The 21255-nt window shown below is 37.5% G+C and overlaps 1 protein-coding gene and 1 long non-coding RNA gene across 3 annotated transcripts in view; one reads left to right on the plus strand and one right to left on the minus strand.

The window, feature by feature from the left end:
* Window positions 1-20657, minus strand: part of SCRG1 (stimulator of chondrogenesis 1) — a 30502-nt gene extending 9845 nt beyond the window's left edge. The window contains exons 1-2 of the mRNA XM_079925767.1: window positions 20308-20657; window positions 2348-2603 (exon numbers count right to left, since the gene is read on the minus strand). Of these exons, the coding sequence (XP_079781893.1) occupies window positions 2348-2589 (242 nt within the window). The 5' untranslated portion in view covers window positions 2590-2603; window positions 20308-20657. The remainder of the gene's footprint in view (window positions 1-2347; window positions 2604-20307) is intronic.
* Window positions 7-21255, plus strand: part of LOC307188528 — a 60470-nt gene continuing 39221 nt past the window's right edge. The window contains exon 1 of one of the 2 annotated variants that reach the window (XR_013828967.1): window positions 7-179. This is a non-coding gene — a long non-coding RNA (uncharacterized lncRNA). Of the gene's footprint in view, window positions 180-9147; window positions 14994-21255 lie in introns of those variants that run through there. The other variant, XR_013828968.1, reaches the window with a different exon arrangement.

Below are 21255 nucleotides of genomic sequence, written 5' to 3' on the forward strand. Positions count from 1 at the left end.
CTGAAAGAGAGCAGAACATGAATTAAATCCAGCTGAAAGTTAAGATACATGTTAGACTTTTCTGAGCAAGAAATGGACGGTGATTTCCAGGATTTCAGATATGGCTATTCTTTTTAGGTGAATAAAGTACAAAGAGAGTGAGTGGGAGGACTTTTGCCACAAGAGCAGCAACCAAGAAGGTAATCAATTCTTCTACTTTCCCCCATCTGCCATGGACATTATGCTGTCGTTTGTCTATAAAGAAAAGGAAAGATTGGGTGATTTCAAAACCTTACAAGCATACCAAAATATTCATTTCTCTGATATGGGTGGGGATAGGCCATGAAGTTTAAATCTACAGCTAAGAAACAGAAGATTAAAAATTGGTTGGGAAGTCAATAAGTAAATTTCTAGGTTTTATAGGGAAAGGTGAAATTTTGAGCTACTCAACTCTATCCACTCTTGTTGGAAAGATCACATAAGGTGATGTATAATAAAAATGCACGGTATAATATAAAATTGTGTATATGTGCAAGGTAGTATTATGATTATGGCTCATTAGAAATATACTTAGCATGCAATGTACAGCATGATGACTGTAGCTAACACTGTTGTATGATATATTTGAAAGTTGCTAAGAGAATAGATCCTACAGGTTATCACAAGGAAAAAAGATTTGTAACTATATGAGGTGATTCGTGTTAACTAAACTTATTATGGTAATCATTTCACAATACAGTTGACCCTTGAACAATGCAGCGGTAAGGGGTTCTGAGCCTCTGTGCAGTGGAAAATCCGTGCATAACTTTACAGTCAGTCCTCCATATCTGTGGTTCGACATCCGAGGATTCAACCAACCATAGATGGGATAGTACTGTGGTATGTATTATGTTTAGTGAAAGAAATTTACGGATAAGTGGACCCATGCAATTCAAACGTGTGTTGTTCAAGGGTCAGCTGTATATGTATATCAGCTCATTGTGCTGTACACCTTAAACTTATACAGTGCTGTATTTAATTATATTCAATGCAACTGGCAAAGTAGAATGGCAAAATAAAATTTGTGTTTATAGGCAAAAAAAAAAAAGAAATATACTTAGATATTTGTTGCTACTGGGAAAACTGTAACCCAAACTTAGATAGAGATTATTTTCATATATCCATACTTCTAGCTCATCCATTAACAATGGATAATCACAAAATTATATCATAAAGTAAGTACATTTCAATAAATTAGTTTCAAGTCTTACAAAAAAGTAAACATGATATTTTAATATTAGATGGCGTTTCATTTATGTAGGAAAAGTTAAATCATTTTATGGAATCAGTTAACTTGAGCTCTTGATATCATTGTTTAATCAAGTGATTCTCAAATTTTATTTTGCATCAGAATCACTTGGAGGGTTTAAGCCATAATTGCTGTGCTTTCTCTCCATTGTTTCTGATTCAGTTGCTTTGGTCTGGGGCCCAGGGATGAACTACGTTTTTAACAAGAACTCAGGTAATGTTGAAGCTGCTGTTCTGGGAACCATACTTAAGAACCAACTGGCTTGGTAGAAAAAATATCCAGGCCAAATCAGAAGACCTGTGTTCTAGTCTCAGTGCTGATATTAGCTAGCTAAGTGGGATAGTGGTCATTTTACCTCTGTACACCTTTCTTTGATAAGATGGTTATATCTGCCCTTTCTAGCTCACAGATTTCTTAGAAAAATGAAAAATATGATGATATGTTGAAAGTAATTTGAAAAAGCTGATTTCAATATGAGGTAGCCAAGATCATAGTATTTGAGCTTCCTCAATAACCAGGAGAAGATTATTTTAAAATCAAGAGCTATAAATATTTATTTATCTACCTTTGTATTATACTTAAAATACATCTACTTTCCAAGTCAGTGGACAGTCTCTATTCAGTTAATTTCTGGTTAACTCATACATAGAGCTAGAAAGTTTTTCTTTCACCATTACCAAACTTTTCCATCCAGTTACTTGATCTGTTTGGGATCTTTTATCTAAAGCCTTCTATTAGTTTTCAAATTAGTTTAAGATGTCAGCCTTGAAGGTGACTTCAGCTACCAGATTTTTTTGTGTGTGTGATTAAAAATCAGATAGGAAAATTAGAATTTAATAGATTGGAGTGTTATTAATTTCCTGTATCTCATTTAGTTTTACTAAAATCTGCCAGACTCGGTCTCTTAAATGAAAACATTCATTTCGGTACATATGGTGATGATCCTAAAAAATAGCTGAGATTTGAACAGGGTTTTACTGAAAAGGGTGATTAATTTTAGCACACTCATTATGAAGGTGTCTTAAAGAGTTGTTGTACATACACTTCACAGCAATATGTTTTGTGATTGCATTTCCTTACTTTGGGCAGCAGAGCAATTCACTGAAGTTGCAGTAACAGATCATCTCACATCCCTTCCCATCCCAGAAGTGATCCTGGATGTTTACATCAATCTTTGTCAGGTCAGCTACTCCTTCTGGAAGATTGTGACAGTTGCGATCTTTCAGTATCTTTCTGTAGCAAGAGAGGCGATTTGCAGGCATGGCTTGGACTCCTAGCAGCAAAGTTAGTCCAACGGTGACAGCAAGTACTATAAATTTCATTTTGGCTTTTGGCCCTGAGATAGAAGAAAAAACAAAATGTATCAGTGTTTATATGTTTGTTTGTTTGGTTTAAAGATGGAATTCATCTGAACATAAAGTCCTGCAGCATTCTCATAAACTCTTGAATAGGAAGAGTGGGCGTTGATTTTTTCTACTCTCTTTGAATGTCTCTCAAGTTTAGTTTTATGACCACCTACAATAAAAATCACTTAGAATATTTGTTAAAAATGACATGCCTGAGCTCCACAAAGAAATATTGAGTGAGAGTTATGTGAGGGAGGGGGAAGGGAGATAGTGGGAAGAGCCAGAATCTGTGTTTTTAAGGACCCAAAGTCATTTTTTTCAGTATATTCAGTAGAGAAAAACTGCTTTTTAAGGTGATAAAACTCAAGTAAATTTCTGGAACAAATAACATCATTGTGTACAGTGATTCTTGACCTTGCATATCCAACAATATTGTCCAAGAATCTGGGTCCAACCCTGACAGAAACAAAAAGCCCAGTTATCCTGACATTGACAGATTATATTCTATAGAGATATTTATAGTTAAGTTTTTAAAACTTTCAGAATTATTTTGGGGACCCATTTTTGTTGCATATTTTTAGTAATTGTGAACTCTTCTCCCACATGGGTTACATTGTAGCCTCAGTTGAAAACAGAGGCTTGAATTCCCCATAAGAGGCATTTACCCTGTTCTTGAACACCTACTGTGATGGGAAACTCGTTGACTAAATCCATATATTCCACTGATACAGTTCTAACGTTTCCCTTACTGGAAAATATTTTTCTGTGGCTTCCACCCACCAGTTCTAGTTTGAACTCTTGGGGTCATACCGCAAGTCTAATTCCTCTTTCAGAAGATAACACTTTAAGTATCGTATCTGCAGTCAACTATAGAATATGCATTATCTATTGAATCAGGTTTTTCTGGCTTCCATGTTAAACATGAAGAAAATGGAGGCTCTTGTAGTAAAGGAAGACTAGCAAAATAGTTGGAGGAACCAGAATCAGACTCCACAGCCATTCAGATTTCATCTTGTTGGCAGGTGCTGAAGTGTCTTTCCTACCTCTGGAGTATTAAAAAGGGAGGAAGAGGGCTTCCCTTGTGGCGCAGTGGTTGAGAGTCCTCCTGCCAATGCAGGGGACACGAGTTCGTGCCCTGGCCTGGGAAGGTCCCACATGCCGCGGAGCGGCTGGGCCTGTGAGCCATGGCCGCTGGGCCTGTGCGTCTGGAGCCTGTGCTCCGCAGTGGGAGAGGCCACAGCGGTGAGGGGCCTGCGTACCGCAAAAAAAAAAAAAATAAAGGGAAGAAGACAGATATGTATATTGTACGATGAAAGAAAACAATATTGTTGAAAGGAAATTTTACTATGAAGTTTTCAGTGATTAGATGCACCTCAAAGGTCAGTTATTTTAGGTAAGACAATGGGTTCAAAAAAAAAAAACTTAGTTATTTTAGAGCAGTTTGGCTTACAATAAAATGGAAAGGTAGCTGCAGATTCCCATGTACCCCCCTGCCCCACACATGCACAGTCTCCCATGTTATCAACATCCGTCACCACATGGTACATTTTACCAAGGATGACCCTACATTGACACATCCGAATCACCCCAAGTCCATAGTTGGCCTTCAGTTTCATGCCTTGTGTTGTACATTCTATGGGTTGGACAAATGTGTAATGGCTTATACCCATCATTTAAATATCACACATGGTATTTTCACTGCCCTAAAAGTCCTCTGCGCTCTGCCTATTCATCTCTCCCCACCAACCCCCAGCCCCACAGCAACCACTGGTCCTTCTTATTGTCTTCATAGTTTCACCTTTTCCATAATGTCCTATGGATAAATCACACAGTATGTCAGCTTTTCATACTGGCTTCTTTCATTTAGTAATATGCTTTTAAAGTTCCTCCATGTCTTTTTATGGCTTGACAGAGCTCTCTTTATTTTTTAGCACTAGATAATATTCCATTGTCTGGATGTACCACAGTTTATTTATCCATTCACCTACTGAAGGACATCTTGGTGGCTTCCAAGTTTTGCCAATTATGAATAAAGCTGCTGTAAACATCCTCATGCAGGTTTTTATGTGGACATGTTTTTAACCTCTGTGGATAAATACAAAGGAGCATGATTGCTGGATTATATGCTAAGATTATGTTTAGTTTTGTAAGAAACCATCAAACTGTCTTCCAAAGTGGCTGGATTATTTTGCATTCCCACCAGCAAGGAATGAGAGTTCCTGTTATGCCATATTCTCACCAGCTTTTGGTGTTGTCAGTGTTGTGGATTTTGGCCATTCTACTAGGTGTGTAGTGGTCTCTCATTGTTTTAATTTGCATTTCCTGATGACATATGATGTGGAGCATCTTTTCATATGCTTATTTGCCATCTGTATATCTTCTTTGGTGAAGTGTCTGTTAAAATCTTTGGCCCATTTTTAAAGTCAGGTTGTTTATTTGCTTATTGTTGAATTTTAAGTGTTCTTTGTACAGTTTGGATAACAATCCTTCAGCAGATGTGCCTTTTGCACATATTTTCTCCAAGTCTGTGGCTTATCTTCTAATTCTCTTAATATTTTCTTTCAAAGAGCAGGTGTTTTTAATCTTAATGAAGTTCAGCTTATTAATTATTTTTTCATATATCATGTCTTTGGTATTGTGTCTGAAAAGGCATCACCAAACCCAAGATCATCTAGATTTTGTCCTATGTTATCTTCTAGGAGTTTTAGAGTTTTGTACTTTACTTTTAGGTCTATGATCCATTTTGAGTTAATTTCTTGTGAAGGGTGTAAAGCCTGTGTTTATATTCATATTGGGCCATGTGGATGTCTGGTTGTTCCAGCACCATTTGTTGAAGAGACTGTCTTTCACATTGTATTGCTTTTGCTCTTTTGTCAAAGATCAGTTAACTATATTTATAGAATTCTATTTCTGAGCTCTCTATTCTGTTCCATTGACCTATTTGTCTATTCTTTCACCAGTACCACACTGTGTTGATTACTGTAGCTTTATTGTTAGTCTTAAAGTCAGGTAGTGTCAGTCCTCCAACTTTGTTCTTTTCTTTCAATATTGTGTCGGCTATTCTGGGTCTTTTGCCTTTCCATATAAACTTTAGAATCAGTTTATCAATGTCCACAAAATAACTTTCTGGGATTTTTATTGGAATTGTATTGAATCTGTACATTAAGTTGAGAAGAACCGGCATCTTGACAATATTGAGTCTTCCTGTCTCCATGAACATGGAATATGGAATATCTTTCCACTTATTTAGTTCTTTGGTTATGTTCAACAGTTTTGTAGTTTTTCCTCATACAGATCTCGTTGTATATATTTTGTTAGATTTATACCTAAGTATTTCATTTTGGGAAGGTGCTAATGTAAATGATACTGTGTTTTTAATTTGAAACTCCACTTACTCATTTTTAGTAGATAGGAAAGCAGTTGACTTTTATATATTAACCTTCTACCCTACAACTTTGCTATGATTTAGTTCCAGTAGTTTTTTGTTGAGTCTTTTGTATTTTCTACATAGACAACCTGTCATCTGCAAACAAAGAGAGTATTATGTCTTCCTTCCCACTCTGTATACTTTTTGTTTCCTTTTCTTCCCTTACTGCATTAGCAAGGACTTCCAGTATGATGTTGAAAAGGAGTTGTGAGAGTCAACATCCTTACCTTGTACCTGATGTTAGCGGGAAAGCTTCAAGTTTCCCACCATTAAGTATAATGTTACCTGAAGGTTTCTTTAGACAGTCTTTATCAAGTTGAGAACATTCCCCTCTATTTTTAGTTTACTGAGAGTTTTTATCATGCTTGAGTTTAAATTTTATCAAATGCTTCTCCTGCATCTATTGATATGATCATGTGATTTTTCTTTTTTAGTCTGTCAATGTGATGGATTACATTAATTGACTTTCAAATGTTGAACCAGCCTTGCATACCTGGGATAAATCCCACTTGATTTTGGTGTATCATTCTTTTTATACTTGTTTGGATTCAGTCTGCTAATAATTTGTTGAGGATTTTTGCATCTATGTTCATGAGAGATATTGGTCTGTAGTTTTCTTTTCTTGTGATGTCTTTGGCTGGTTTGGGTATTAGGGTAATGCTGGCCTCATAGAATGAGTTAGGAAGTATTCCCTATGCTTCTATGCTTTGAAAGAGATTGTAGAGATTTGATATACTTTGTTTCCTAACTGTTTGATAGAATTCACCAGGGAACCCATCTGGGCCTGGTGATTTCTGTTTCGGGAGGTTATTAATTACTGATTCAATTTCTTTAGTAGATACAGATCTACTCACATTATGTATTTCTTCCTGTGTGAATTTTGGTAGATTGTGTTTTTCAAGGAATTGGTTCATTTCATCTAGGTTATCAAATTTGTGGGCTTTTCCTTTATTATCCTTTCACTTTCCATGTGATCTGTAGTGATGTCCCCTCTTTCATTTCAGATATTAGTAATTTTGTGTCCTCTCCTTTTTTTTCCCTTAGTTAGCCTGGCTAGAGGCTTATTAGTTTTATAGATCTTTTCAAAGAACCATCTTATGGCTTCATTGATTTTCTGTGTTGATTTCCTGTTTTCAATTTTATTGATTTCTGCTCTAATTCTTACTATTTCTTTTCTTCTGCTTACTTTGGAGCAAATTTAATTTGCTGTTTTTCTAGTTTCCTAAGGTAGAAACTTAGATGATTGATTTTAGATCTCTCTTCTTTTCTAATATATGCATTCATTGCCTTCATAAATTTCCCTCTATGCACTGCTTTTGCTGCATCCTCCAAATTTGGTAAGTTGTGTTTTCATTTTCATTAAATTCAAAATATTTTAAAATTTCTCAAGATTTCTTCTTTGACCTATGTGTTATTTAGAAATGTGTTTAATCTCCACATGTTCTTCTGTTTTCCAGTTATCTTTCTGTTATTGATTTCTAGTTTAATTCCACTGTGGTCTCAGAGCAGACCTTGTGTGACTTCTTTTAAATTAGGTAAGATGTGTTTTATGGCTCAGAATGTTGTCTATCTAGGTGAATGTTGCAGGTGAGCTTGAGAAAGACGTGTATTCTACTGTTGTTGGGTGAAGTGATCTACAGATATCTATTATATCAAGTTGATTGGTGGTGTTGTTGAGTCCAACTATGTCCTTTCTGATTTTCTGCCTGCTGGATCTCTCCATTTCTGAGGGAGGGGTGTTGAAACCTCCAACTATGATAGTGGATTCATCTACTTTTCCTTGCAGTTGTATTGGTTATTAGCTCATGTAACCTGATACACTGTTGTTAGGCAAGTATCTGTTAAGAATTGTTATGTATTCTTGGAGAATTGACCCCTTTATCATTATGTAATACCCTTCTTTATCCCTGATAACTTTTCTTTGATGTTTGAGCTGTATGAAATTAATATAGTTCCTCCTGCTTTCTTTTGGTTATTGTTAGCATGATGTATTTTTCTCCATCCATTTACATTTGATCTATATGTGTATTTATATTTAAAGTGAGACAACGTATAGTTGGGTTATGCTTTTTTTTATGGTTATATTCTTTTAATTAAATCTTTAATTTTATGTAAATGAAATAATGATTTCAGATAGGTCTACCTATCCTTCATAAAATGAAGCAAATCTAAAATCCTTTTAACATACTAATGGTAACTCATTTTCATTGATTAAAGTTACATTTGATTTACTGATAGCTAATATTCATGTCATCATTTTTGAAATCAGAAATAAAATTATGTGTGTACGTGTTCTCAAAGAATAATATACTAGGTTTTATTTTCAGAGATTTTTGAAATGAACTTGAAGATATTTTAAAGTAAGCAAAATATTAGAAAGGTTTTGCTATATTCCACTGAAGCAGTAAGGGTCATGCTTTTTGATCCATTCTGACAACCTCTGTCTTGTAATTGGTGCATTTAGATCATTGATGTTCAACATTGACATTGATATAGTTAGATTAGGATCTACTATGCTTATTATTGTTTTCTGTTTATTGCTATTGTTCCTATTTTTCTCTTCCACTCTTTTTCTGCCTCCTTTTCTGGCTTCAATTGAGCATTTCCTATGATTCCATTTCTCCCCTTTCTTAACGTATTAGTTATACTTTTTCTTTTTTACTTTTTCAGTGGTTGCCATAGTGTTTGCAGTATTCATTTATACCTAACCGAACTCTGCTTTCAAATAATATTATAACACTTCACAGTACAGTAATGTGAGTACCTTATAATAAAATAATTCTAATTCCTTCCTCTCATTCCTTGTATCATTGCTGCCATTCATAAGCATATATATCTATACATATATATATCTTTATCTATATACACATATAACATAGATAGTTGAATACATTGTTGCTATTATTTTGAACAAACCGCTACCTCTTAGATCAATTAAGAATAAGAAGAATAAAAGTTTATTTTACCTTCTCTTATTCTAATTCAGTGCTTTTACTTTATGTAGATCCAAATTCCTAACCTATATTATTTTCCTTCTCTTGAAAGAACTTTTAACATTTTTCACAAGGCTGGTTTACTGGCTATGAATTCTCTCAATTTTTGTTTGTCTGAGAAAGTCTTTATTTCTCCTTTACTTTTGAAGGATAATTTTGCATAGTACAGAATTCTAGGTTGGTAATTTTTTTTTCAACACTTTATTTCACTCCACTCTCTTCTTGTTTGCACGGTTTCTGAGAAGTTGGATGTAATTCTTTTCTTTGTTCCTCTGTAGGTAAGGTGATTTTTCCACCTCTGGCATCTTCTAGGGACCTTTTCTTTATCTTTGTTTTTCTGTAGTTTGAAAATTATGTCCCCATGTGTAGATTTTTTTTTTTTTTTTTTCTTGTGGTATGCAGGCCTCTCAATGTTGTGGCCTCTCCTGTTGTGGAGCACTGGCTCCGGACGCGCAGGCTCAGCGGCCATGGCTCACAGACCCAGCCGCTCCACGGCCTGTGGGATCTTCCCGGACCAGGGCACGAACCCCCGTCCCCTGCATTGGCAGGTGGACTCTCAACCTCTGCACCACCAGGGAAGCCCCCATGTGTAGATTTTTGACATACGGTCTACTTGATGTTCTCTGAATTTCCTGCGTCTGTGGTTTGGTTTCTGAAATTAATTTAAGTAAATTATCAGTCATTATTGTTTCAAGTATTTTTTCTGTTCCTTCCTCTCTTTCTTCTCCTGGTGTTCTTGTTATGCGTGTGTTACACCTCTGTAGTTGTCACACAGCCCTTGGAGGTTCTGTTCCTGCTTTTTTTTCAATGTTTGTTCTTTTAGACTTTCAGTTTTCAAGGATTCTATTGACCAGTCCTCAAGCTCAGAGATTCTTTCCTCAGCTTTGTCCAGTCTACTAATAAGCCCACCAAAGGCATTCTTCGTTTCTGTTACAGTGTTCTTTTTATCTCTACTATTTATTTTTGGTTCTTTCTTAGGATTTCCATCTCTCTGCTGGCATTGCCCATCTGTTCTTTCATGCTGTCCACTTTATCCATTAGACCCCTTAACATATTAATCACAGGGTTGTTTTTATGCATTTTGAAATTCTACTGTAATAGGTATAGTATCATTAATTTACATTTAATATTTTGCATGCTACATACATTTAAATAGGATATCCCTTTCTAATCCCCATCTAGTATCAGGAAAATGCTTGTAAGTTTGTTCTACCTTGTTGGTAATGGTATACATTTTAAGTGGCATTGGGCATCCCCCCCACTCCAGTCCATCATCTTTAATCACAGTTGTTTTAAGTTCCTTGTCTCATAATTCCAACATCACTTCCATGTCTGGTTCTCATGCTTGCTTTATCTATTTGTCTTTGATACGACTTGTAAATTTTTCTTGATAGCCAGATACTATGTACCAGGTAAAAGGAACTGCTGTAACTAGGCCTTTGGTTATGTGGTGGTGAGATATGAAGGGAGAGGAAGCATTCCATGGTCCTGTAATTAGGGCTTGGTCTTTTAGTGAGACTGTGCTTCTGGGCTGCGAACTTCACAAATGTGTCTCAGTTCTTTCCTCTCCCCTTAGGTAGGACAGGATGGCTAGGTGGGCTGGAGTTGGGTATTTCCCTTACCCCAGATCAGTCGGGCTCTGATAATACTCCAGTTGATTAGGCTCTGGTTCACTAGTTTCTCCCAAGGGCAGACCTTGTTAAGAAGAACAGAATGTTCTGACATATTTCAAGAGGGTTCCTTTCCCACCACCTGCCAGAACCTTGTGGAGATTTTTCTCAGTATTCACGTAGGAGTAGAATAGCTGGTAGGTGTATGTTTTACGTTTTAAGGAATTGCTAAATTGTTTTTCCAAAGTGGTTGTACTATTTAAAATTTCCACCAGTAGTCCAGTTTGTCCATGTCCTCTCCAACACTTGGTATGGTCAGTCTTTTTTATTTTTTGCCGTTCTAATAGCTGTCTCGTGGTTGTTTTATGTTGTATTTCCTTAATGATTAATGGTATTGAGCCCCTTTCATATGCTTTTGTTCATCTGTGTATCTTCTTTGGTGAACTGTCTGTTCAAATCTTTTCCCATTTTAAAAAATTGGGCTTGTGTTCTTGAGTTGTGAGGGCTCTTTATATATTCTGGACACAAGTTCTTTATTAGATATAATAATATCTAATAGAGATATTATTTATTAGGGCATGGTCTTTTAATGAGATCAAGCCCTAATAAATAGGTTTTGCAAACATTTACTCTTCATGCATGGCTTTCCTTTTCACTTTCTTGACAGTGATTTTAAAAGAAGCAAAAGTTCTTAAAATTAATGAAGTCTAATTTCTCAATTTTTTTAATGGAATGTGCTTTTGGTGTCATAGCTAAGAAATTATTGCCTTACCGAAGGTCACAAAGTGTTTCTTCTATGTTTTCTTCTAAAGTTTTGTAGTTTTATGTTTCACATTTAGTTTCGTGGTCCATATTAGTTTTTTTTGTTTTTTGTATATACTGCATATGGATTGAAATTCTTTTTTAGGTTGTTTTTTCAACTATGGTTGTCCAATAGTTTTAGCACTATAAGTTGAGAAGACTATTGTTTCTCCACTGAATTGCCTTTGCATCTTTGTCAAATATCACTTTTTAATATACGTGTGGGCCTGTTTCTGGACTCTGTTCTTTTCCATTGATCTATTTGTTTATTTTTATGCCAGTACTACAGTTTTGATTACTGATGCTTTGTTGTAATTCTTGGAATTGGGTAGAATTATCCTCGAACCTTTGTTCTTCTTTTACAAAGTTGTTTTGGCAATTCTAGGTTTTTTGCAGTCTATTATGAATTTTGTTATCGGCTTGTCAATTTCTACAGAAAAAGCCTGCTGGAACTTTGGTTGAGATTGCATTAAATCTATAGATAAATTTGGAGAGTATTAGCATCTTAATAATATTGGACCTTCTGACCTCTGAACATATTTTTCCATGCTTTTATTTTTACTTTTTGTGGCTTTGTATTTCAAATGTGTTTCTTATAGACTGGCAGTCTGTAGGTTGGTCTTGCTTTTTTATCTAAACTGACTACCTCTGCCTTTTAAGGGGAGTGTTTAGACCATTCACATTTAATGTGATTATTGACATGGTTAGATTTAAATCTGTCATAATTTGTTCTCTATTTGGTCCATCTGTTCTTTGTTTCTTTTTCCCTCTTTTTATGTGCTCTTTTGGATTAACTGAAATTTTTTTATAATTTCACTTCTTTTGTTGGCTGATAAGCTGTTATTCTTCACTGTGCTATTTTGATGATTGATTTAGGGTTTATATTATCTATTTTTACTTATCATTATCTTTCTTCAAACGATATTATGATGCTTTACATTAGTATAAGAACTTTACAATAATATATTAACATTTCTCTCCTCCCATCCTTTATGCTATTATTGTTATATATATTTTATGTATATGCTATAAACCCCAAGTATATTATTTCATTTAAACAGTCATTTAAACTTCAGGGATTTCAATAACAAGAAAAAATATTACACGTTTATCCATGCAGTTTCTATTTCTAGTGCTTTTCGTTCCTTTGTGTAAATTCATATTTCCATTTGATATCATTTTCCCTATACCTGAAGGATATCCTTTAATATTCTTATCATGTAGGTTGGCTGGTGATGAATTCTTTCAGCTTTTGTATGTCTGAAAATGTCTTTATTTCACCTTTGTTTTTGAACAAAGGTTATAGTATAACAGGTTATAGTATGATAGGTTGGCAGTTTTTTTCTTTCAGCACCTTAAGGATATATCTGTTTTTGTTTTTGTTTTTTTTTGCGGTACATGGGCCTCTCACTGTTGTGGCCTCTCCCGTTGCGGAGCACAGGCTCTGGACGCGCAGGCTCAGCGGCCATGGCTCACGGACCCAGCCGCTCCACGGCATGTGGGATCTTACCAGACTGGGGCACGAACCCGTGTCCCCTGCATCGGCAGGCAGACTCTCAACCACTGCGTCACCAGGGAAGCCCGATATATCTGTTTTATTGTTGCTTTTTAATTCTAACATGTATCAGTTCTGGGTTGGTCTCGATTGATTATTCTAATTATGAGTTATGTTTTCCTGCTTCTTTGTATGCCTGGTAATCTTTGATTGGATGTCAGAAATTTATAATTTTGCCTTATTGGATGCTGGGTATTTTTATATTCTTATAAGTATTTTTGTGCTTTGTTTTGGGATGCAACTAAGTTAGTCGGAAGCAGTTTGATCCTTGCAAGTCTTGCTTTGATGATTTGTTAGGTGGTTCCAGATCTGTTCTCAGTCTAGGGCTAATTATTCCTCACTACTGAGGCCATTCCTTCTCTGTGAGTATTCCTGGCCTTTTGAGTACCAGGCACTCTGTTCTCTAATCCTTTCAGATAGTCCTCCTCCCCTCCCCGCTTCCATAGTTCCCTCATTTGCATACACTAATCAATTTTCTGCCAAATACTTGGGTGGGGCCCTCTGCAGACTCCAGGGTTCTGTCTCTGTGTATCTCTCCTCTCTCAGGCACTCTGTTCTGTGGTCTCCAGCTGCCTTGGCCTCCCTGACTCTCAGCCCCATTTCTACAACTCAGGGAGTTGGCTGGACTCTATCTGGGTTCCCTCAAGGCAGTAGACTGGGGGAAATTGTAGGGCTCACGTCACTTGCTTCCCATCTCCCAAGAATCAGTGTTCTTCCTTGCTTGAAATCCAGTGTTTTGACAAAGATGGTTTCATATATTTTGGCTGTTTTTTGTTGTTTCAAGGAAGTGGGCAGATCTGGTTCCTGTTACTGCATCTTGGGCAGAAGTAAAGCTTTCTATATCACTCTCACTATTTGTAGCTATTTTGGGAGGAATATGAAGGACAGATACCCAAATCTTACAGATTCTGAAAATGAGCTATGTGGTACTCTGTTGATTTTAACACAAGCCAAATTCTCAGAAGTATGTTTCTCCCTTCTTCTATTCTCCCTTCCCCAAATTGAAATATGGTTCCTCTGATGTGCATTTCTTAGATAGGGTAAGTGGCTATTTGTCCCAGAATTCAACAAATAAGACCCAGTATGGTTGCACAGGAGCCATTCATTTAGGCTGCCCTTCCTACTTCTACAATGGTGCTTGTAAACTTTGTCCTCGATGAAATAGGCTGCTGAAATGTAGCCCAGAGTCGCTCTCTAATCTTCAGGCCCAAATCTTCTTGTACTTCCTCTGCACAGACCAGCATCAACCCAGCAAGGATTTTCAGGAGAAGAGCAGCCATTGCTGGGAAGGTGGGGAAGTGAGCGAATAGTGCTAATGTGCGGGTCACTGATCAAGCTATTCAGCAATCACATGAGAGAGAGGAGAACAGGAGCAAGCTGCTTTTACTTAGTTTCACTTAACAAATGTTTTTTAGTGTTTCATTTATGCCAGGCACTGTCCAGAGTGCCAGGAATACCAAAGGAATTAAGGAAAATATCAATAACTAAACCCATCCTCTTCCAACAACTCCACTTTCTTTGAGTCAAAGCTAAAGTCATTGCAGTGACCTCCATATGCAATCTGGCTCCCCATCACCTCTCTGAAATCATCTACTCTTCACCTTGTTTGTTCTGTTCCAGCTGTTCCTCAAAAATGCCATATGCATTCTTGCCTCAGGGCCTTAGCACTGGTTATTTCTTCTGCTTGGAAAGCTCTTCCTCCAGATATCTGCATATCTAACTACCTCACCTTCTTCAAGCCTTTGCTCCTCAATAACACCTACCCCACTGTCCTATTTAAAATTCTGTCTCCACTTACCTGCACCCCTATGTTCACTGCAGCGCTGTTCACAACAGCCAAGACATGGGAGCACCCTAAGTGTCCATCAACAGAGGAATGGATAAAGAAGGTGTGGCACAGATATACAATGGAATATTACTCAGCCATAAAAAAGAATGAAATAAAGCCGTTTGCAGCAACATGGATAGACCTAGGGATTATCATACTAAGTGAGGTAAGTCAGACAGAGAAAGCCAAATATCATAGGATATCACTTATATGTGGAATCTAAAAAAATAATACAAATGAACTTATTTACAAAACAGAAACAGACACAGAAAGCAAACTTATGATTTTCAAAGGGGAAAGGTCGGGGGGAGGGACAAATTAGGAGTTTGGAATTAACAGATATATACTACAATATATAAAATAGATAAAAAACAAAGACTTACCATATAGCACAAGAAATTATATTCAATACCTTATAATAACCTATAATGGAAAAGACTCTGAAAAAGAATATATATGTGCTGTACACCAGAAACTAACACAACATTGTAAATTAACTATACTTCAATTTAAAATTTTTTTAAATTAAAAAAATAAAACTCTATCTCCTCTTTCAGATTCTCAGTCTGCCTTACTTGCCCTGGTTTTCCATGGCATTTATAAACCCCTAAATTATTATAAAATATTCTTATTGTGTCTCCCCAAACTTGAATGTAAGCTCCAGGAAGGCAGGGTTTTGTCTGATATGTATCCAAGTACGCTAAACAGTACCTGGCATGTTAGTGAAAGAATAAATAATATATCCTAATCTTTAGATGCTTATAGCCAGGGAAGGAGGAGTTTCTCAGATTACTAAACTCAATATCTAGTTGCAGAGAACTATTTATGCCTGGAAGAGGTTAGTGAGCTACCAAATCTTTAAATTTGCATGTCATCAGGTACTACTGTTTTAATTTAATTGTATTTAATTTTTTCTAAATAGTTTGACTTTAAAATGTACTTCCCAGTTTCTTTTGTTTGCTTGCTTTTTGTCAAAACTAGCATTTATTCTGGCCTACTAGCTCATACCTGACTTAAAAATATATGTTTCGGGCTTCCCTGGTGGCGCAGTGGTTGAGAGTCCGCCTGCCGATGCAGGGGACACGGGTTCATGCCCTGGTCTGGGAAGATCCCACATGCCGCGGAGCGGCTGGGCCCGTGAGCCATGGCCGCTGAGCCTGCACGTCCGGAGCCTGTGCTCCGCAACGGGAGAGGCCACAACAGTGAGAGGCCCGCGTACCGCAAAATAAAAAAATATATATATATATGGGTGTGTGTGTGTGTGTGTGTGTGTGTGTGTGTGTGTGTGTGTGTGTGTGTGTGTGTGTGTGTGTGTGTATATATATATATAGATATGTTTCTGTGTATGTGTACCTTTATCAGAAGATTCAACAACAAACATCACCTGGCTTTTCTCTAACCCCTCTCACCAGATTCCTCTCTATCAGAAGGTGGGGTGTATGGGGAGGAGTTGGGAAGGGAGCTGTAAGCTCTTTTTAATCTTTTTGCCCTAATGCGATAGAATTTTTCTGTTATTTTAGGTCTTTGGCATATTTCTTATCTTTTAGAGCTTTGATCTTCAGAGTTTTTTTTACTATGTAATCATGTTCTTATTTTTGGTAATCTATCTTAATTTTGTCTATTCCTTGTGGCCTTTGGACAAAGTCATGCATTTAGACAATTTGGCCTCGTATTACCATTCTTATATTTCCTGCATTGAAGTGTAGTTTGTTCTTAAGCTCACTTCATGACTATTAATGTCTTATGCTTTCTTTCCATCGGATGGTTCTAATGAGAGCTGTAATCCTAGTTGGATATATTTTTTTAGAAAAATATCAATAATTTTTCTAAAAAAAAGTAATAGTTTAAACATGGAAAATAGAGAAAAGCACAGATAGAATAAAATTCAACTGGAGTGTCAACATGGAGAGGGCTGTTGTTAACATTTTGTGTGCTTCTTTTTGATGTGCATTGGGGAGGGTGTTAAGAAGGAGAAATTGAGATGGCCAGGGACAGTGGGAAACTCTAACATTTATGTTTGGGGGTGCTGGTGGGGGAGAGGTACGTCAGAAAAAGAAGTTGAAGTTGATTGAAGAATGAGGTGAGGGAAAGAATCCAGGATGACTCTTAGGTTTCTGACCTGAATGGTACTGACATTTACTGACATGAGCTGAGGATGAATTGCAAGGAGTCGGTCTAGCGGGGGGGATCTAAGGGTAAACTTTTGGACAAGTTAATTTTCTTTCCTTCCAGTTTTATTGAGATATAATTGACAAATGGCACGGTAGAAGTTTAAGGTATATAGCGTAATGATTTGATTTACATACATCATGAAGTTATTATCACAATAAGTTCAGTGTACATATATCATCTCACACAGGTACGAAATAAAATAAATATATATATTGCTGCATATATAGTTTACTTTTTTCCTTTTGGCCTTAACATTCTTGGCTGATTTGCGTTGATAATATGTATAAAGAAGATAACTAATGAGAACCTGCTGTATACACAGGGAACTCTACTCAGTACTCTGTGGTGATCTAAATGGGAAGGAAATCCAAAAAAGAGTGGATAGATGTATACGTTTAGCTGATTCATTTTGCTGTACAGTAGAAACTAACACAACATTGTAAAGCAACTATACTCCAATACAAATTTAAACAAACAGAAAAGAATTTGGACAAATTAATCTGAGATGCCTATCAGACATGAAATGAAGATTCTGAGTAGGCAGTTGAATGTGAGTCTGGAAGTCAGGGCCAGAAGTATGAATTCGAGAGTCATCGGGATATTTATCGATAGTATTTATAGCTGTGGGACCGCAGGGTAGTGAGTGCAGGGTGGGAAGAGAACAGGGGAGGGATGGAGACCAGGACCAGCCCATGTACGGGGACTGGAGGAAGAGATGCCAGCGCCGAGAAGGCAAGCAGGGTACCTTCCCCTCCTCCTGCATCTCTCAGGGGCCTGCTTCCAGGCTGGGCTCACAGGAAGCATTCAGAAAGCATTTGCTGAAGGAAGGAACAAGTAAATTGCTGGAGAAGTAAGTGGGTATGTTGCCACACCATGCGCTTTTCCTGGCTGTGTCCAGGCCAGAGTACAGAATGATGTCTCTTGTCCACCTCAGTCACGTACTGGGATGGAAAGTTCCACACCAGGCAAGAACTCCCTGGTAGTCTTTTTTTTTTTTTTTTTAAACACTTTATAAATTACATGTTTGAATTGAACTGAAGTCTTCTCTTCTTCCTTTACTTCAGTGCACATAAATAGCTTTAACTATTATTTGGCAAGTGGGGAAATGCCTGAACCAGTATGTTACCATGATACATTGGTTTGTTTTTTCATTAAAAGACACCGACCTTCATCCTTGGCAGTCCATCAAGACCATATATTTTTCAAGTGCCAACAAGAGTGAAATGACTTTGACCAATTCGAAGCAAATTGCTCTGTTTTTTTCCCCTCTTTCTGTTGAAGTAGATGCATTTAAAATTCCTCCTGAAGTACATCCAAATTACAACAGAAAACAAGGCTAAAAACTGAATATCTGAAGGAATAACTAGAGATCTTTAGATAGTTACCAACTGGTTTTTTTGGATTCAATTTTATGTAATTAACTAATGTTGTAAGATACCATTCATATCCCAATAGTGGCATTATTTTTAAAAGACCACTGCAGAGGATACAGAACTATGAACAAGATGTTTCCAATTAAGCAACAAATCATTGTCACCGTCATATGGGTAGGGCATTGCAAATTTTGGTTGTGTGAGGGTATTTGGCACCAGCAGGCTTTTGAATGGTTGGAGTTAAGTGGAGACTTAAAAAGAAAAAGTATCTCATTTAATGGCCAAAACACAGGTATGTCGTGAAAGCGTTGAGGCCTTTATGCTGCAGTGCTCATGCAGACAGCTGATGCCAGTTCTGGAAACTGGTATTAAGAGCAGTGGGATGAAACAGAGTTGATGAGTTAGAAAGGGCAGCCCATTTTCAGATTCCTTTCATAACACAGCCAGAAGGAAGCAAAGGCTGCACAAACAAATGAGAATCCCAGCTCAGAACTTGACATTTAAAATATCAAAATTATAGTTGGAAGAGATTAAAACTGCCGTCCAGTCGTGGTGTTTTTCCATTCATCTTTCCTGGTGGATGAAAATAACTATTATTTTTAAAATTCCCACTCTCTGTACCAGAAGAGTTTTGTATTAGAATGACTGAGGGCTGCAGTGAAACTTCTCGCAGTGTAGGTTAAAGGAAAAGAAGTGGTAGTAGAAGGTAGATAAGCCTTCCAAACATGTTTAAAATAGACACGATCAGCCCCAGTACCCAAGAGACCTTCATCAGTGGTAAAACAAAGTCCACATCCTCCCTGAAGGTGGTCTGCCTTCAAGCACCTCAGAGAATGATATGAATATGCAGGCTTGCATCATTTTAACTATTTCCCTGGCCATGAGAAATCATCATCACTGGATAAAAGGACCAGCGTTTGGGAGAGCTTTACACAGTCTATGTAACTAAGTCAAGGAATTTTAAAGAGGAATTTTTATAAGCCCCAAAGGGAAAAAGAGTTCCCTGTATTGCAGCAGTACAGACACTGTGTTGTGTTCCACGGTGGGGACACCAAGGATGAATTCCGTGAATTCCCTCTTTGTCTCACACATTTATACCAGTTTCTTTTTAGGAATCAGGATTTTAAAAAATTTTTATTGGAGTATAATTGCTTCACAATGTTGTATTAGCTTCTACTGCACAGCAAAATGAATCAGCCATACATATACATATATCCCCTCCCTTTTGGGTTTCCCTCCCATTTAGGACATTACAGTGCATTAAGTAGAGTTCCCTGTGCTATGCAGTATATTCCCATCAGTTGTCTATTTTATACATTGTATCAATAGTTATATATGTGTCAATCCCAATCTCCCAACTCCTCCCACCCCACCCCTTTCCCCCTTGGTATCCATACATTTGTCCTCTACATCTGTGTCTATTTCTGCTTGGCAATTAAGGTCATCGATACCATTTTTCTAGAAGGAATCAGAATTTTTGAAAGCAGAAAACATTCACTTTCTTAGACATTGCCATTAAACTTTACATAAAGTAGGAATACAGAGATAACAGCTACTGCATTGAAAAGGAACTTGTGTACTTCATCACCCTCGCGTAGTCCTGAGAGGTGGAATGCTGGAGCCAGATTCAGGGCAGACGGGGGCTTTAACAAGGAGCAGCAGTGAGGGAGCTGCCTCCTTTTAAGTCCCCAATTAAATGCCTTTCCCGTTAAGGAATGTACATTTTCTATTCTCCTTTAATCTGATTCTTTTCCTCTAACCTGGGAAAGCATCATCTTTCTCAAAGTGCACACGTCACCTCTTCAGAGACTCTCTCTGCCTCTCTGTCCTTCTCTTCTGACTCAAGATACAAATACACTTCTGCTCTAGTCTATAGCAGTAGTTTGCAGTAGAATCAATGACATAAAATGATTCTTAAGGAAAAAAAGTCCATACCCTTTTTCTTCTCCTTTCCTTTGGTCTTCTTGACAGAGGAATCTTCTGAAATGCTCCAACTCACTGGGTGAGTTTGGGCAAAAGGAGAAGAGAGGAGGTGCTGGAAGGAGGTTACAAACGGACCTTTGTCTGCCTTGTCGCCCACCAGCCAGGACCGGGGAGAGGAGCGGGGGCGGGAGACAGGGCTGCGAGACCTGCCCCCAGACGCTTCCAAACCAGGCGAGTGAACCAACAGCTTCTCTACCGAAGTTTGAAATAGCTTGTCTGGACAGGAACCTCAGGGAGGCGGACTGTTAGAGCAATAAAATGTAGGACCTGAGGGATTTAAAGAGAACACAGAGCTCTTCTTCCCTTAAGAGGAGTGAGTGAGTGAGTGAGTGAGTGAGTGAGTGAGTGAGTGAGTGAGTGTGTGTGTGTGTGTGTGTGTGTGTGTGTGACAGATAAGGACAAAGAGAAGAGAGATAAGGACAGAGAAAGCAGAGGAGAGGGAGGGAGGTGGGAGGAAGAACGGCTACTGTGATTCAGGAAAGGCTGGCTTTGCACCTCCTCCCCTCTCACAGTTTCTTTGTGAGTTTTCACCAAGTTTTCCTCACCATCTAGATCTCTTATTTTGAGATTTTGGTAGAAGGTCTATCCCATCTCACCAGCTCCTCACGCAAAGGGTCATTATCCGTCACTGGAAAGCAAAAAATAAAACGACCAAGAAAGAAATCTATTCTGTGCCTCAGAAATAAAGGCAAGAAAGGAATTTCACTGTTTTGAGCAAACTGAACTGGAGTTGTAGCATCTGTTAACTATCCTTTAGTTGTTGTTTTAATTCCATCTGGAGCAGAGTCCCAGGAGTTAGAAAGATGATAACAGAGCAAGATTATCTAGATGGAGAACAGGGGGTAATCCTGGTTGTATTAACGAGGGCATGGTGGTGAAGGAGAGGTGATAACTTCGGGG

Source organism: Stenella coeruleoalba, assembly GCF_951394435.1.
Source record: "Stenella coeruleoalba genome assembly, chromosome: 7".
In the NCBI taxonomy this organism is placed as follows: domain Eukaryota; kingdom Metazoa; phylum Chordata; class Mammalia; order Artiodactyla; family Delphinidae; genus Stenella; species Stenella coeruleoalba.